Source organism: Hylobates moloch, unplaced genomic scaffold (assembly GCF_009828535.3).
Source record: "Hylobates moloch isolate HMO894 unplaced genomic scaffold, HMol_V3 SCAFFOLD_2, whole genome shotgun sequence".
Classification (NCBI taxonomy): Eukaryota; Metazoa; Chordata; class Mammalia; order Primates; family Hylobatidae; genus Hylobates; species Hylobates moloch.
Genome location: NW_026652277.1, coordinates 154,240,273 through 154,259,787, shown reverse-complemented (window position 1 = coordinate 154,259,787; position 19,515 = coordinate 154,240,273). Strand labels below are relative to the sequence as shown.

Here is a 19,515-nt window from a genome sequence, read left to right as displayed (position 1 = left end):
AATGAGTTAAAATGTTTGTAGTTATAATATTTTTATAAAGTTTTCAGAGAAAGCACCTTAAAAAGAACTTCAAAGCCACAAAAATCATTAGAATTTAGCTCTAGAAGGTACTTTAGAAATTATCTAAACTGTGGCTACTGCAACTAAGAAACTGAATTTTTAATTAATTTAAATTTAAATAGGCACATGTGGCTGGAGGCTATCCTACTGGACAGCAGAACTCTTGAGAATAAATTACATGCCCCATGTTACATGGGTCCTACTGTCAGAAGCAAAGCAGGATCCCTTTGCATAGTGCACACTCAAGTAAATTAAACCAGGCTAGGGAGGAGACAAGGGTACTGTGCGGGACACCTTACTTTTCTTTGATGTGCAGAAAAGACTGGACCATAACAAAGATCAGTGGATGACAATCCATGCTGAATTGCCCCACAAGCTTTCTGCTTAATGCTATGCTTTCAAAAAAGAATGTACAAGTGGAATTTGTGGTATCTAGGCAGAGAAAGAGTACAAGATACAATTTGATGGTTTCATAGAATGTATGTTTCAGCAGAAAATGATGAAACATAAGTACCATCAAGAAGCAGCAGGCTGCGCTCATAAAGGAAGGGAAGTATACCCCTTCATTGCCACATGGGCAAGGAGGATCTTAGGCCCCGAGCAGAGCTGCTAATGATGGCTAGAGGCTGATTTTCATGTCCTCTCTTCTCCATTGGGAAGATGGTGTATTGAAAACCTCTTTGTCAAAGCATATAAAAATAAAGGATTGCTCCATCCTAAAAAAAATAAGAATTAAGTAAACCAACTTTCTCATATACCTTTCATAACTAATTATAATTTTTGATAATAAAATTCTGGCGTATTAACTTTGTAGCAGATTATTTAAATCACAGGAGGTTGAACATGATGTTTAGCAGTATGTTTATTATATTTCAAAGAAAGTTTAAAGATCAACAACACATCAAGAAGGCTGATCTCTCAGTAGTTAATAGTAAGAGCTGTAATCTGAGAGTTTATGTAACTATTTTCAGTAGAAATGCTTTTGTTAGAGAATCTACAGTACTACTGGCAAAATTTATATTAAAATGATAATATATTCTCCAAAAATGCTAATTCTCCTGTATGTTCAATTATATAATTTATGTTTATGACCTTTTATAAATGCTACACCAAGATTTATGTTTGCTTTTAATGAGAATATGCAATACATTTAGGTAATAACTCACCTACAGTGTTGGTAAGAGAGTAAATTGGTAAAACCTGTTAGGAAATTATTTTGGGTGCTAGTTATTAAAGCCCTAAAGCTATTCCTACTTTTGACCTGCGAATTCCCCTTACAATCTAATCTGTAGTTAAAGCTTTATGTATAAAGTCATAGTAAAAATTGAAATAACTTGAATGTGCAGAAGGTCAACATACTTAGCATATTTGGTACATCTATGAAGAGCTTTTATTGACATGGAACGTAATTATAAAAATTTTAGATTGGCCGTGTATGATGGCTCATGCATGTAATCCCAGCACTTTGGGAAACTGAGGTGGGCAGATCACTTGAGGTCAGGAGTTCAAGACCAGCCTGGGCAACATAGTGAAACCCCATCTCTACCCAAAATACAAAAATTAGCCAAGCATAGTGGTGTGCACCCGTGGTCCCAGCTACTTGGGAGGCTGAGGTGGGAGGATCACTTGAGCCCAGGGGGAGATTGCAGTGAGCTGAGATCGTGCCATTGCACTCCAGCCTGGATGAAAGGACAAGATGCTGTCACAAAAAAAAAAAAAAAAAAAAAAAAAAAAAGTTTTAGATTGACATGCAGCATAGAAGACAATATTTATAGAATAAACCATGTAAAACATAGAGAAACACGGTGATTACATCTTTGTCTATCACATTGTCACAGATTTTACCTTTTTGATGCATCTTCTTTTGTATCTTAATTCTTTTCCTCACACTCGTTTGGAGCTCAGGCAGCTCTGTTGCAGTAGTACTCAGCCAACTGCCAGGTGTCATCCGATCCATTAACAAACGCTGTTGGCACTACCTCCAAAGTATATCACAGTTGTCTACTTATGTCCATTTCTGGTCCAGACCTCATCTGCTCTCTCCTCAGATTATGATATCAGTAACTGAACTGGGCTCACTGCTCTACACTCGCCCCTGCCATGTACACCCTGACTTCCAGTCAGTCTCTACACAGCAACCAGAGTCACCTTTTAGACTAATAGGACAGATTTTGGCACTCTTCTCCTTAAAGCTTTTTACCTGCCAAAGGTTTCCCATTGGTGTTAATATAAAATGTTTAATATGAACTACAATTCCCTGCATTTGTTCTTTCTCACCACTTTTTAACCCAGAGTGACTTTCTTTCCACCCTCTTAATGTTCGTTTTCACTCTGGCCTCGGGGTCTTTGCCCTTACTCATCCCTCTGTCTGAAGCACTCATTTCTTGGCTTTTGGAATTACTGGGTCCTCCTTCACCTGCACTGCTACTTCCTCAGAGAGGCCCTCCCTGACCACCCCCACAAACATCTCCTCCTCCCACCCCCAATATTTTTTTTTCATAATATTGATCTGATTTATTAACCTGTTCTCTCATATATTATCTGTCTCCATCCAGTGGATGTAAGAGTCTTGAAGAACAGCTCCTGGAACACAGCAGGCATATGGTAAATGAGAGACACTAGTAAATGAATCACCACCATCAATCAGGATGAAGCAATAAGGGTTCTTTTTGGCAAAATATATCACAATTCTTTTTAAATGTTCGTAACCAAAGATTTAGCAATTCCTCTTGAGGAATTTACCCTTCAGACATTGATAAAGTTTGTACAACTCTGTAGGCAGCCTTGCTTTATAATATTGAAAAATTGGAAGCAGTCTAATTTTGTGAGTCTGCTACATAAGTTAGTGCTTCCCTACAATTCAATATTATACAGCCATTAATAAAGGCATTTTAGAAACATACTTTTTACATGGAAGATGTCAGATATCAAACAGATTCTAAAATAGTATTACATGGAAGATCCCATTTTTATATTATACACATGTACATATTTATACTTCAAAAAATCTACAAGAACAGATACTAAAATATTTATAGCAGTTATGTCTGAACTTTGAGATTGCAGCTTGTTGTTATATCCCAGTGCCACTGGAATTGACTCATACTGGAAGGTAGGCCATTGCAGTTTAGGGTGTTTCTTGAGCTATACACAAAGCCTTTCAGGGACTAAACAGATGAGTCTGATAACTCTCTCCTCCTGTGGTAATGCTGTTAGAGAAGGTTAATCAATGTGTTTGTGGTTTCTGTAGAGAGAAGATGAGCACTTCTGTTTGGGAGAATTGAGATGTACTTTAGAGAGGGTAAGGGCATGTGCCTTGGCTCTTGATGTGTTTGGAAGATTTAACAGAGGATGATTGAAGAGACATTTCAGGTGGAAAGAAGAGCCAGCATGAAAGAAGGAAATAGAGAAGGAAATCATGAGGCATGTTAAAGGAATAGCAAGTGCATCCATTCTGTAAAACCATGGGATATCTGGGAATGGGAATAATTCTTGAAAGTAGATGGAAAGAAATTGCAGTGACCTTGATTTAGTGGGCACTTGGGAAGATACGATTTGAGCAGGGGAATGATGAGCTACTTGAGCTGCTTTTTTTTTTTTTTTTTTTTTAGGGAGACTAATCTGACAAGTTACAGGAATGAGTTGGTAGGCTAAAGCTGGAAGCAAAGTGGTAATGCTGGTTTGAGCGTAGGCTGTTTGCCCAATATGTCAAGTAGGCTGTATGCAAATTAGGTTATAAGAGAAGAATTTCTTCTTTTGGGTATATTAGACTTGACTTTTTTCCTTCCATCTATTCCCCAGTTTCACTGTGGCATTACTGGCTGCTACTCACTGAGGAGAGTGTATTGTCTAGGGCTAGTGGTTGGGAGCAGTGAGTGAATGTTCATAGCCTGGGATATACCTAAAAGGAAACATCAAACTATATGTGTTTTTTAAAGTCAAAGATATTTTGTACAAGAGTTTCTTACACATATGGATAATGTATTTTTGTTCCCCATGATAACATAGGTATTTTAGCCCCATATTCTGAAGGCAAATAACTGAAAGATTACATTGGTTTGGTTTAAGGAAATTAACAAATGTCCCTTTTGAAAGTAGGTCAAGTTCCTTATTTTAATTTCTAACCTAACATAGGACTCCCGCTGTCAGGCTCTCCCATTAATCCTCTGTATCAGTGAAATCCTCTCTGAAATACATTGTAATTAATTTGTGGGAATTGACAGGAAAAGGTAGTGAGTTCAGACAATATTTGACTACAAGTTTCCCATGTGAAAGGGGAAATTAAATCTTTGAGCTGTTGTAAAAATGGTTGAGAAATAGTATTTTGGCAGAAATTCTTTCCATTGAAAGAATCAATTGACTCTTGCTAGCAATTGACTCTTGCTAGAAAGAGTCTAGCATTTGACTCTTACTGGGTTTTAGCCCCAGTAATCTAGACTGGGCAACCTGATTTTGCTGAAATGTTCCATAAGAACTTTTGCTTCAATCATAAATACTTAAAAGTGACTTCATTGTAATTATCCCCAAACCAGTATCAATCTCACAAGTGCCACAGGAAAGCCAGTCATAGCTGGTGATATGCCTGTAGTAAGGGTGGAAAGAAGAGTGGAAAGGCTTGATTATAGGCAGAGTAGAAAAGTATTAATATAGAAAATAAAAGTATCTTTTGTTATCGTTTTGTCTGCTTTTGTGAAGTTTAGATGTTTCTGCAATTCAAGGACTGGGTACAAGAATCCAGGGTAATGTAAATGCAGATTTTGATAAACAATCACATGCAGGGTACGTTTGTAACTGAATCGAGTGAGTGTCTCCTAAATAAACAGTATGGGTAGCTTTTGTCACTGTCCAAGGTACTATGTAACTTGGGCTAAAAAAAACCCCAGCAACTTCCTTTACCAACATCTTGAAGAATAAGATAACCGTTGAGAAGGAAAATAAAACCCGAGTGCCAGATTACATTGTAAATGTTGAAAACAAACAAAAACCCTCCCAAAGCTCCACTTACTACTTTTCAAACACAAAAGTAATGGCAAATAAAGAACTATGATTAAGAAGGGAGTCCAGAGCAAGTGATGTGCTGCAGTACCCCTGGGTTGTCATTGGGATTTGGAACAATTCAGATGTGTTCAATTAAGACCCACCATGATCAAAACCAGCTTGCATCAAATAATAGGCTGGGTGAACTGGGTCCTTTAATAATGTATATTATATGTGTGCTTTTAGCTTTTCAATTTTTCAGCAAAAAACAAACTTCTTTATAAAATGAATCTCTGCTTTTACTTTTCTATAACCATAAATAAAATATAAGTGAAATCTGTTTCTCAGCATTTGCCTGTTAAAATAATAGCCAAGCTCCCCAGCATTTATGTTAGATAAATACAATTCTACCAAACACCAAGAGTTTAAACTGTACCATTTTGATAATGATGATAATGAAATTTAGTATATATGATTCTAGTGTAAAATATTTGAAACTCTGCAAGGAAAAAAAATTTAAATTCTTGTAAACAATGAGAATACACTGTAAGTGCAATTTGTTTTTTTCAGAGGAAGTGCTTAGCCTATCCATATGCTTTCAGTTATCTGGTAGAACAACTAGATCTTCATCTTTTCATTTATACATTCACTATCACACACACACGAAAACACACACATACCCCTTCTACTCCTCCCACCTCTGATGTGTTCTAAGGAATACAAAAGAATGCAGGAGGACACAATTCTTTGTGGAATAAAGCTTTGTTGAAAGCAAGCAGAGGAGGGTGGGGAAAATGAGATATTGGCCGAAGGGTACAAAATCTGAGGCAGGATGACTAAATTCTGGAGACCTAATGTGCAGCATGGTAACTATCATTAACGATACTATATTGTATACTTTGAATATGCTAAGAGAGTAGATCTTATGTTCTTACCACACACACAAAATGGTAACTATGGGAGGTGATGGAGGCGTTAATTAACTTCATTGTGGTAATCGTTTCATAGTGTATATGTAGAGCACATCATTATGTTGTACACCCTAAATATATACAATTTTTATTTGCCAATTATACCTCAGGAAAGCTGGGGAGAAGACAATAAGCAAGAATGCTACTAGATGTAACCTCATGGAATTCTTGCTGCAACTTCAGAGTTCCTGTTTTACAAAAACCAGTATCTCTCTTAGTAGCCAAAAGTTAAGAGGGAGAAACAGGAAAGAAGAAAGAACAAAGCAGAGCAAGGTGGCAGATTGCAGATTTGATGAGAGAATCAGAAAGGATGGGAAGGGCCTCCACATGTTACTGGGGTAAGACAAGGCTTTCTTCAGTTTCGAGGGTGGCAGCATAGACTTAAGAATGGAGGAAAGAGCTGTTGAATCATGAACTTGACTAGAGAGCAGGGTTAGAACGACTCTGAAGAAAGCAGGTAGGCAGTGAACAGGAAATGAATCCATGCACAAAAGAGGAGGACGTGGACCCTCAGAGTTCTCCCCGAACTCCTCTGTAGTCAAGTTTATAATTCACCAACTCCCATTACAAAATGTTTATTGTATTTTATATTTGTTAGGGATTATTGTGTGATCTTGACTTGAACAAATTTTTATTTCCCCTTGATTTCCATTTGTTTACATTAAATTGTAAGCTATCAGTCTGGGCTTCATCCATCTGCCAGTATCCAGCACTGATGTAGTTTTGCTATATAGTATATTAAAAATGAAACCAAGCCAGGTGCAGTGGCTCATGCCTGTAATCCCAGCACTTTGGGAGGCCGACACAGGAGGATTGCTTGAGCCAGGAGTTCAAGACCAGCCTGGGCAACATGGCAACATGGCAAAACCCCTTCTGTACCCAAAAAAAAAAAAAAAAAGCTGAGCATGGTGGCATGCCCCTGTGGTCCCAGCTACTCGAGAGGCTGAAATGGGAGGATCACTTGAGCCCAGGAGGCAGAGGTTGCAGTGAGCCAAGATCACACCACTGCACTGCAGCCTGGGTGACAGTGAGACCTTCAAAGAAAGAGAGAAAGAGAGAGAGAAAGAAAGGAAAGAGAAAGCAAGCAAGAAAGAAAGTAGGGAGGAAGGAAGGAAGAAAAGGAAGGCAGGGAGGGAGAGAGGGAAAGAAAGAGAAAGAAAAGAAAAGAATGAAACCAAAAGTGGGGTGATAAGCTGATACCTTAGTCTTGAGAAAATACCAAGAATGATGTGTGAATTTAGGATCATCCCTCTTTCTATGACAGTGGCTGTGCAGTGTAGAGTTTAAGATGATGCATAATTGATAGTACCCACTGCTCCATGCACTGGGACAGAGAAATTGGCTTGAGCCACTTGTCATATACAAAAACCTTTATTCTCTTTTCTCTCTTGTTGTCATTCAGCTGTTTTTCTGGATGAATTCACCACCATTTAGTTAAAAAAAAAAAACAACTGTTTTTGCTAAGGGAAGAGTGGTGCACTGTCTCCACACAATGTCCTCTGTCTTTCCCTGCCTTTCTTCTGTCCTTGTGGTACCAGTCATTTCCCATCAGCAGGCAGCACTGGCCTGAATGCCTTTGTTGCTCGGAAGCGAGAAGTCACCTCCTTACTTAGAGGGAGGGTAGATGCTGCAGCGGAACATAGTGCAGCCAGTTCCCGACTTAGGAGTTTTCAGCTTTATGATGGTGTGAAAGCCATATGCATTCAGTAGAAAACACACTTTGAGTACCCATACAACAATTCTGTTTCTCACTTTGGGTACAGTATTAGATAAATTACATGAGATATTCAACACTGTATTACAAAATGAGCTTTGTTAGATGGTTTTGCCACTGTAGCCTAATGTCAGTGTTCTTAGCACATTTAAGGTAGGCTAGGCTAAGCTATGATATTCAGTAGGTGTTTTGAATGCTTTTTCAACTTATGATATTTTTAACTTAAAATGGGCTTATCGGGACATAACCCCATTGTAAGTCGAGCAGCATCTGTATAGGGATGAAGAGTCTGCCACTTAACGTCTTCAACAGTTCTTCTGCATCTCAAGAGTTTCCTCATCTGTAAAACTGGCGTCATAATAGGGTTGTTGTGAGATTAGACCAGTTCATATGTGTAAAAGCCCTTAGAATAATATCTGACACATAATAGATGATCAGTAAGTTTCAGCTGCCACCCACAACAAAGAATTATCTAGTCTAAAATGTCAGTATCAGTACCATAAGAAGGATAAAAAGAAAAAAAAGAGTCAGTAGTACCAAGGTAAGGAGCCATGCATGCAAGGCATTGCCCATGTCTATATAGGCTACTTTTGAAAATGGAGTGGGTGGGGAGTGGTGGTTATATGCTCTGATGCTGCGTCCCTGGGGCTGTAGGGGTGGTGCTGGGCTGGAACAGGCACTCCACTGGCTCCTCCTAAGGAGTCTGTAGTTCCAAGGGTATTAACAAGGTTAGTTGGCAAGTCCAGTGCCTGCGCTTGACCCTCACACATCTTAGAAACCATGAGTGGCCAATCTCTTTATTGGGTCAGGTCCATCTGCTCAAAGGGGCTAGTTCAGAGGGGCTTGGCAGGTTTTATTTTCTTCTAAAAATTGTGTTTTCCTTTTCACATTGGGCCCACTGCCCACCCAAACTCATTAAGTTAATTGATTTTAATCAAAGTATTCTGGCCCCCAAGTCACATGCTTTTAAATGCTGTGAGGGCAAGGCAAGGATTTAACCTGATCCTTTCTCCTCGGTTCCCACTCTGTCACCCTAAACAAAAAGCCCTTTTAAAGATAATCTCAAGTCAAAAGTGTGGTAGAAATGTTGAGTTCACAGTTTACAATGCAGTATATCACTGACTAAAAAATGATAAACTCTGAGGACCAATATTTAATGTATATAGAAATAACTTCTAAAACTTTAGCATTTAAATTCACTGGTTCTTCCTCTTCCCCTGTGAAAGCCTTCAGAATTATTCAAAACTTACTGAAGCAAGTCAAGTTTTTGGACTTTCTGAACAGGACACCTAAATGTCATTCCATACACTTTCTCAGTGACTCTGTGTCTGTTCTCAGCAGTGAAGAGAGAACAGAGGCCACTCTGCCTGACTGATTTTAAATGATCGCCTTTTTCAGATGCTTTTAGTATGGGAACAAAGTCAGCCATAATCTTCAGGGTTTTAAATGTCATTGTTAATGCATCAGAAAGCCCAAAGACAGACAGTCTGGAGAAATAGTATGTAATGTTTAGATGATTTTGGTAAACAACTAGGTTTTTAGTGTATGTTTAATATGCATTCTGTTTGGGGCCTCTGAGTTTGAATCCCTGAGACCGAGCTGATGTTTAGCAACCATTCCTTAACCAGGAAAAGCCTCCCCTACTCCCAGCCCATAGCCATTTGAGCTTCACTGGTTTTTTTGAACAGAAGCCTTTCCCAGTTTTTGCTTGGTTCAATGAACACAGTTACTGTTTAAAAACAGTGACTGTCGAGTCGTATGTCTCACCACGCTTTGCTCTCCTCTTGAGCTACCTCAAGCTGTGTGAGAGATAATACTTAGCACGATTAAACGGACCCTTCACTGATATTTGGTCTTTGCCTGGCTGAGGGACGCAAAGCCACAAGAAGGAGACATGCAGATATGTTGCAGGATATTCAAGAAAGAAGGATTTTAGCATGGAAGACACTAAACTGTACTGTAAGTTCTTGGGCTCGAAATGTGTTTTGAAAACTTAATAAGGACATTCAAGAATCAGGCAATCTTTAAATCCATTTTGACAAATTAATACTTGTGACAAGTGGAAGTACAGAGTAGGAAATCTTCTAATAGATCTTCTTTTTTTTTAATCATTGTTTTAATGTCCTTAGAAAAAGGAGTGGGAATTTAATTAAATAAAATGATATTTGTTATATAAACTATGGATTTATACTTCTACCTTCATGTCCTAGAGCCGTGTGATAGTTTCCATGAAAATTAAAGGCAAACCATCATCATTCTCTGTTTTCCATACTTCTTTCTTTTGTTGACAAAAACAAAGTGAGAAGCTGAACAGTAGCAAACTAGACAAACATACACAATTATGCTGCTGTCCAAAAAAAATTTCAGTATATAATTTGTTGATAATTTCTTAGCCCTCTTAATATTTGTGTCTAGATCAGATCGGGTTTTTGAAAAATGGTTGCTTTTCTATTTAGAGAGGTGTATTTGGGGAGTGCTGTTGTTTGCTTATTAAAAAGAAAGATCACATTTGTCTTGCCTACTTATTTTTTTTATTTTGTTTTGTTTTTTATCAGAAACATTATCTGTGCTGCCCAGTTATGTCTTTCCTTACCAGAATGCTGTCATTTTCATGATATGTAAACAGTGAGTCACACATGGGCTTTACACAGAAAATGCAGGCATTGGAACTCTATAGACTACATTTCAAGGAGTAACTTTTATCACTTTATTTTCTTTTCTAGAAGTTTCTTTATGTGGATGTTCTATCAAGTTTAATTTTTAGAATAATAAAGCTGCCTTATTCACTAAATTATTTGCCTTTTAAAAATATAAATCTTCATTTTCACAGATAACATTTGCAAATTTGTGTTATAAAAACACACCTCCTACATTTGATGTAGGAGACATACATGAGGTATGTAGTTGCCAGTATCCAGCAACTGTTAGAAGATGGATTAGTGTGAATAAGTGGTTTGCTTTTGGTATTTTATGATTATAAAATATAGAGTCCGGGCAGCATATTAGAAATATCTTTGGGGTTGGATCTGAATTTGTCTTTTAGCTCTGACATTTACTAGTTCCATGATTTCAGACAGGTTATTTATATTCTATAAGTGTGTCAATATCATTAAACAACAGAATAATCTCAAATGTTCAGGGTCGTATATACATTAAAGAAGAGTAAAAATGACTTACATATGTTTTCAAGTATTAGGATAAGACATAGTTGATGCATAAGCACTGAATTTCATTATTATTTGAATGTGATAAAATAGGATTGCTTCTATCAGATGAAATAGAGGTTACTCAGTAAGGAAATAGGATAAATGTCCAATTGAGAAATTTAAAATTGAAGGGAGAATTTTTTAAAAATCCAGATAATTGGTCAAAAACTCCTAGATAAGTGGCTTAAAAATACTCAACTTTTGTATGCTTGGTTTTGGTCCTAGTTTTCCAATTTCCTGCAAAAGTAGATAACATGGAAGCTGCATGTTTCCATAAATTCAAATTTCAGTGGAGGTGCAGGGGGAGCTGTCCTCTGCACACTTTGCAGCTGTGTGTATACTCGACATACGGCAGCCCTGCTGTTCATTCATGAAAGTCCAAATGGTTGTGGGAGCAGAACCTGTTTTCACTATCAAGCTGCTGTGGAATAATGAACAGCATGATACACGTGACCTCCTCTAGACAAAAAGTGCTCTCTGTCATTGTTTTGTCTGACTTCAGCACTTTTCACTACCTGATGCTTTAATGTTTATTGTCTTTCCTCACACTAGAATATATGCTCATTGAGGGCAGGGAATGTTATCTATTTTGTTCATTGCTGTATCCCAAGCACCTAGAACAGTGCCTGGCAACCAGTAGGCACTTAATCATCAAATTAATGAATCCATCCCTAGTTTTCAATAGGACAGCAAAGTAGGAGAGACCACACCTACTCGTTTTATTAAAAGACAATCAAAATGACCAAAAAGATACAGTTTTATATAAAATCAGGAGTGTCACTGCAGTGGAATATGCTAATTGTTTTTGTACAGTATTCCTTCTGTCCGCAGTTCCAAGATCCCCAGGGCATGCCAGAAATGGTGGATAGTACCGAACCCTGTACGTACTGTGTCTTTTCCTAGGCATATACACCCATGACAAAGTTTAATTTATAAATTAGACACAGTAAGAGATTAACAACAATAGCTAATGATAAAATAGAGCAGTTATAACAATATAGAGTAATAGGAGTTACGTGAATGTGGTCTCACTCTCTCTCAAAAATGTCTTATTGTACTGTACTCACCAATTTTCAGACTGTGGTTGACCACAGGTAACAGGAACCTCAGAAAGTGAAACCATGGATAAGTATAACTCCTGTAGTTGACAGACCACTACTGGTTTCTTCTAACTTTTGGAAGAAGAAAAGAAAGTCAGCATGCAATGTTAATATCTTCTGTTATCATAGATGATTCAAACAGTGTTTCAAGCAGAAAAGAAAAAATCAAGAAGTTTACTTCCTTCATGAAAGATAGTTAAATTGAATACTCCAGAAAGATAATTTCATGGTGAAATGCCAGATCACAGGCCAAATAACATCTCTCCTTGTCTGAAGCCTGGGTGCAGCCAGCGTTCTGTTCAGCCACCGCAGGAGGGGCAGCCCCTTCCACATACACGATGAAGGTCATGCAGTATGGCCAACTCAAGCTCCTTTACCAGGAGTTTTATGGTTGGCATATTTTTTAGACGCTACAAATCTTGTTAAGCAAGGCACTCGACCACTAGCTGTTCTCAAACTTACATTGCCTCTGTACCTTTACCAAGAAGACAGAATATTGTACTTGAAAGTCAGAAAACTAGGTTTCAAAACTCAGCTCCAACACTTCATGTTTGCCTGACCACAGGCAAATCTCATTTAACCTCCCTGAGCCTCAGTCTCCTCCTTTATGAAATGGCCCTAATTTAAGATGATCAAGTAAGTTCTGCACAAGAAAAGCATCTATAACCCATTAAGCAAATTATACAGTGTTACTCAAATATAAACTAAAAAACAATGCAAGTACTTTCCTTAATAAGATTCAAAATTTTGACTTTATATTCTGTATTTGCCAAAATATCACTAGTTAAGGGGGAAGAAACACCCCAGCAAAACAGTGAAAAGACTAAAGTACGTTTTGGAAAAAAAAATTCTTTAGAAAATATTGTAGCATATTGGTTAGGATAATAGATTTTAAAGTCAAATTGATGTGGATTTTATTCACCATTTAGCCATTTATGTTGACAAATTGCTTCTTTGAGCCTCAGTTTCCATTTCTGTAGAGTATGGAGAATATTTCCTAACATACAGTCTTTATGCTTTCTTACTGTGAGCAGTAAATTGAGTGAGACAAAGTATTTAAAGCATTTAATACATTCTGAAACATAGTAGATATTCAATAAATGAAAACTGTATTTCTGGTTAGTATTTTAATTCTTCATAAGTATCATTGTGTATATGGTATGCCTTTTAAATGATATGGTACCAAACTCTTAAGATGTATTAACTGACTACAATTATGCTGCATAAAAATCTGGTGGAAATTTCCTCAAAGAAAATGATTCTTTGATTTTCAATAACTTTTACTTTTCTGAGCCTTATGATATTTAGAATAGGTGGTCTTTGAAACATGCATCAATAAAATTAAAGGGTTTTTTGTTTTTGTTTTTGTTTTTTTGAGGTAGGATCTCACTCTGTCACCCAGGCTGGAGTGCAATGGCACGATCTTGACTCATTGCAACCTCTGCCTCCCAGGCTCAAGCGATCCTCCCACCTCAGCCTCCCACGTAGCTGGGACTACAGGTGTGCACCACCATGTCCAGCTAATTTTTGTATTTTTAGTAGAAATAGGGTTTCACCATGTTGTCCAGGCTCGTCTCACACTCCTGAGCTCAGGTGATCCGCCTACCTCAGCCTCCTAAAGTGCTGGAATTACAGGTGTGAGCCACCACACCCAGCCTGTAAAATTAAAGTTTTAAATACCATCATCCACTCACCTAAACCTCCTGAGACCTCAAAGTATATTCAGTTAAATGGAGTTTAACTTTCCCTCCACCTAGGTATTCACAGGCAAAGAGCACTGGCAGGGGCATATCAAGGACAGAAGTTAGAGATTCTTTTTCTAGGAAATGTGTTGCTCGTGAATCTGCTATGCTGTCCAGGCAAAGAGTTGCTCAAGTTTAAACATAAAAATCTGCTGTGTATGTTCTAGAAATGAGATAAAATGAAAGAACTGGGAGGAACTTAAATCAGGAAGGATATTGAGTTGGTAATACGTACTGTCACACAACCTAAAAATGCTCAAGTTCTGAGATTTACCATTTATAGTCTAAGATATAAATGATACATTTAAAGCCCCCAATCCTTTCTTATAGCGTTTCACTGAGTCATTCTTTAGTGACTAGTCTCTGAACTGAAATTTTTGTACTGAATTGCAACCACTGGTCTACCATCTTTTTTTTTTTTTTTAAGAGAAGGGTCTTACTGTGCTGCCCAGGCTAGACTGGAACCCCTGGGCTCAAGTAAGCAATCCTCCCACCTCAGCCTCCTGAGTAACTGGGACTGCAAGTATGACACTATGCCTAGCTTGATATACCATCTTGACCATGTAATTTATTTATTTTTACTCAGAGCCTTAAGGTGACATAAATAAATACATTTTAAGTGAACTACAAGCCAACTGGCCTTTTAAAACTTAAAGTTTTTAAATATGTGAGAATACATATTTGAACCAATAGCATATGACTACTTAGCATAAATAGGAGTTTTTCTACTTTTGAATACCCAAGGCAGTTTGTTCACCAAAATCTAAAACTCCTGATAGTGTTTAGAGAGAAAACCCTAAAAGCGTATGAGTAAATTCCACTATATTTCCAGTTATATGTGTTGATCCGTAGTTTTCTTCAAAATACCCCAAACAGTCCTTAAAGGCATCAGTATTCTCAATCAGAGGATACTTTTCTGCAAGGCATATTCTTTTTTAAAAGATAATGCCTTAATCCATTTCTGCATCGTAACCCATTAGGTTATATACGTGTGTTTCTAATATCACAGACAATAAACTCATGTGGCCTCAAAAGCAAGTAACATGGGATGAAGGACCAAGGAAGGTAAATGTTAATATTTAAGCTTTCTACTTACTTGATCTAATATTAGCAATGCAAAGGTTTCATGTTTCTCTTTAACATAACAGTTATAAAATAGTCAAAGATCAACATTTTTATGTAACGTTTTATTGAGCCTTCTTGCTTTGAGATCTTGAAATTTGTATTTTTACTTTTCTCATAAGTGAAATACACCATTGAAATATGTAAGTATTCAGTAATAATGTTTCAGTCATTGTCAAGGTAAAAATTAAATGTGTCTTTCAGGATTTTTGTTTGGATTCAAATTAGGTGAAATCATCAATAACTAATCAAAAGCTGTTTCCATACATGAATTGTAGCTATATGTAAGTGAGAATTCTCTTAGTTATAAAACATGGAGTTTGGAGTTTTCTTAAATACTTCTTAATTATATTCTTGACTATGTATTTTCTTAAATATTTTTAAGGTGTACAATGGGTGTTAGGAATAAAATGGGAGCTGTTAGGAATAAGACAGAGAAATTCTTAATTGTGTCAGCTGTATAGAGGGTTTTAGACTTTTCATGTAAGTTATGCTCGCTATACCCAATAGCAACTGAGTTGATTGAAGTCCTGTTATTGGAACCTAGGAGGTCCATATACCTTAGGACAAGTATAATGAAAATGATACGTTCTCAGTGGGTCTAGTGGAGGGCTGTATTCCTCAGGAACTATTAAATTAAATGTTCTGTGGGTTTAAAGCAGTTAATTAAAAAAAAATATTCAGATGCACCTTGGATGTTGCTTCACTGTGGTGTTTATTATGACAGCAACTCTACAGCTACCTCAACCCAAAAGGAAGAATCTAGTCCCAGGAGGGCAAGTGAGGCTGCATTCTACAAGTCACAGCCCAGGAAACTGTAAATCTGCTTGTATTGAAGGATGGGGTGTAACAGAGGACCCTTCTAACCTAGAAGAAATCAGTCTTTCCAAATGAAAAACTACAGGGCAGACTTGTTTTCTTTTGTTTTCTATGATATGTAAACTGTTTTTTAGGTGATGAATTAGGAAGATAAACCAGTTTCAGCTGACAAAAATGTTTGTTTTCCAAGCATCTTTTTATAAACAGTGCTTCATGTATATAATAAGTAAATGTATTTATTTTAATGATCCAAATATAACATAGCATTACAGAAGTTTTGGCAAAAACAAAAAAGAAACATCATCCATAATCTCTTCACCCTAATGCAGCTTTAGCAATTTTCATGTATTCCCTCTCAGCATCAATCTGCATATTAATAATCAAATAATTGTTATTAAATATATGAGCAATTATCCATGGTACTGACTTACTTTAAATACATTTATTTTCACTGGTTAGATACAAATCCATGGAAGGAATAGTCCCCCATTGACTATTACTGCTTTTGCTTTTTTACAGTTACATGTGTTACTTTAATGGACGTCTTTAGGTAATAAGACTTGTTCCACATCTTACAACATTTTGTTAAGTTAAATATTAAAAGTGTACAATACAAAATCATTAACCATAGGCATAGTGTTGTACATCCTATCTCTAGAACTTACTCATCTTGCATAATTGAAACTTTATACCCATTGAATAGCAACTCTGCATTTTCTCCTCCCCATGGCCCATGGCAACCACCATTTTATTCTCTGCTTCTATGAGTTTGACTGTTTCAGATACATCATAAGTGAAATAATGCAGTGTTTGTCCTTCTGTGATTGGCTTATTTCACATACCATAATGTCCTATAGAGATATCCACATGGCAAGATTTCTTTCTTTTTTAGAAAAAGGCTGAATGATATTCTCTTGTATGTACATACTACCTTTATCCATTCACTTGTAGATGAACAATTAATTTGTTTTCATATCTTGGCTATTGTACATAATGCTGCAGTAAATATGTGAGTGTACATATCCCTTTGAGGTCCTGATTACAATTATTTTAGATAAATATCCAGAGGTGGGATTGCTGAATCATATGGTATTTCTATTTTTAATTTTTTGAGGAACCTTTATACTGTTTCCCATAGTGGCTGCACAATTTTTCATTCCCAGTAACAGTGTTCAAGGGTACCAGTTCCTCCATATCCTCACCAACACTGGCCATCTTTTTTTGTTGTTGTTTCCTAACAGGTGTGAGGTGATAGCTCATGAGGATTTTAATTTGGATTTTCCTGATGATTAGTAGTATTGAGCATCTTTTCACGTACCTGTTGGCCATTTGTATGTTGTCATTGGAGAAATGTCTATTCAGTTTCTTTGCCCATTTCTAAATTTGATTATTTGGTTTTATTGTTGCTGAGTTGTAAGAGTTCCTTAACTTTTAGATACTAACCCCTCATCAGATAATATGGTTTGCAATTATTTTCTCCCCATTTTGTAGGTTGCCTTTTTACTCTGTTGATTTCTTTGCTGTGCAGAAGCCTTATAGTTTATGTCCTAGTGGTCTATTTATGCTTTTATTGCATGTGTTTTTGATGTCATGCTCAAGAAATCATTGCCAAGACCACTGTCATGAACCTTCTCCCTATCTTTTTTTCTAGAAGTTTTACACTTTTAGGCTTCACATTTAGGTGTTTAATCCATTTTGAGCTGATTTTTGTGTATGGGTCTAATTTCTTCCTTAAGCATGTGGATATCTAGTTTTCCCAGCATTATTTGTTAAAGAGACTATCCTTTCCCCATTGTGTATTTTTGGCATTCTTGTTAAAGATCAGTTGACCGTATATTTGTGGACTTACTTCTGGGCTCCCTGTTCTGTTCCATTTGTCTATATGTCTTTATTCCATTACCATACTCTTGGGATCACTATAGCTTTGTAATCTATTTTGAAATAGAAAAGTGTGATGCCTACAGTTTTGTTCCTTGTCCTGATCATTTGACTGTTCAGAGTCTTTGGGATTCCTTGGGATTCCATATGAATTATAAGACTGTTTTTCTTATTTCTGTAAAAAATGCCATTGAGATTTTGATATGGATTGCATTGAATCTGTAGATTCCTTTGGGTAGTGTGGACATGTTGACAATGTTAAATTTTCTAATCCATAACCATAGGATAGCTTTCTATTTATTTGTGTCTTTTAAAGTTTCTTTAATCAACGTTTTACGACTTTTCAGTATACAAGTCTTTCATCACCTTGCTAAGTTTATTTCTAAGTAATTTTTGATGCTATTGTAGATGGGATTGTTTTCTTAGTTTCCCTTTTGGATAGTTTGTTGTTAGTATGTAGAAATGCAACTGGTTTTTGTATGTTGATTTGGTATCCTTTAACTTGACTGATTTCCTTTATTAGTCCTAACAGTTTTTCTGTAGATTCTTAAAGTTTTTTACGAATAAGATCATGTCATCTACAAACACAGTTTTACTTCTTCCTTTTCAGTGCTTATTTCTTTTTCTTGCCTAATTGCTCTGGTAAGGACTTCTAGCTCTATGTTGAATAGAAATGGTGAGAGTGGGCATCCTTGCCTTGTTCCTTATCTTAAGGGTAGTAGTTTTTCACTACTGAGTTGATGTCAGCTGTGAGGTTTCATATATGGCCTTTATTATCTTGAGAAAATTTTCTTCTGTTCCTAGTTCATTGAGAGCTTTTGTCATGAAAGGATATCAAATTTTGTCAATTTCTTTTTCCATAGCTGTCGAGATGGTCATGTGTTTTTTTAATCCTTCATTCTGTTACCTATGGTGTGTCACATCTATTAATTTGTGTATGTTGAACCATTCTTGCATCCCAGGGATAAATCTCATTTGTTCCCTTAATATACTTTTGAATTCAGATACCTAGTATTTTGTTGAGTATTTTTGCATCTGTCTTCATCAGGGTTATTGGCCTATATAGTTTGCTTGTCTTGTAGTGCCTTAGGCTATGGGGTAAGGGTACCACTGCTTCGTAATTTGAGTTCGAGAGTGTTCCCTCTTCTTCAATTTCATGGAAGAGTTTGAGAAGGATTGGCATTAATTCTTTAAATGTTTGGTGGAATTCACCAGTGAAGCTATCTGGTCCTGGGGTTTTTTGGGGCAGGGGAGGGGGGTGGGTTTTTTTTTTTTTTTTTTTTTTTTATTCCTGATTCAATCTCTTTAAAGGTGTGTTCAGATATTTTATTTCTTCATGATTCAATGTTAGTAGGTTCTGTATTTCTACAAATTTATCTCCTCCTTTTAGGTTTTCCAGCTTGTTAGCATATAATTGTTTAATTGTTCATAGTAGCCTTTTATGATCCTTTTTATTTCTGTGGCATCAGTTACAATATCTCCTGTTTCATCACTGATTTTTTTTGTTTGAGTTTTTTTTTAGTATAGCTAAAGGTTTGTCGATTTAGTCTTTAAAAAAAAAAAAAAAAAAAAAACTTTGTTTCATTGAGTTTTTTTCCCCAGTGATTTTATATTCTCCTTTTTTTCCTGCTGTGATCATTATTACTTCCTTGCACTAGCTTTATACCCTGTTCTTCTTTTTCTTGCTCTTCGGAGGTATAATGTTTTGTTTTTATTTGAAATATTTCTTCTTCTTCTTCTTCTTTCTTCTTTTTGAGACAGGGTATCACCTTTTGCCCAGGCCAAAGTGCTATAGCATAATCATGGACCACTGCAGCCTTGACCTTCTGGGCTCAGGTGATCCTTCCACCTCAGCCTCCCAAGTAGCTGGGACCACAGGTGCATGCCACCATGCCCACCTAATTTTGTTATTATTTGTAGAGACAG

General features: G+C 36.7%; 1 protein-coding gene across 5 annotated transcripts in view; it reads left to right on the top strand.

The window, feature by feature from the left end:
• MAP7 (microtubule associated protein 7) overlaps positions 1–19,515 on the top strand; it is a 212,207-nt gene that overhangs the window by 77,985 nt on the left and 114,707 nt on the right. The window contains exon 1 of one of the 5 annotated variants that reach the window (XM_032159921.2): positions 9,457–9,681. The exons of the other annotated variants lie outside the window; for them this stretch is intronic. Coding sequence (XP_032015812.1) covers positions 9,660–9,681 — 22 coding nt within the window. The 5' untranslated portion in view covers positions 9,457–9,659. Of the gene's footprint in view, positions 1–9,456; positions 9,682–19,515 lie in introns of those variants that run through there. 5 annotated transcript variants of the gene reach the window in all.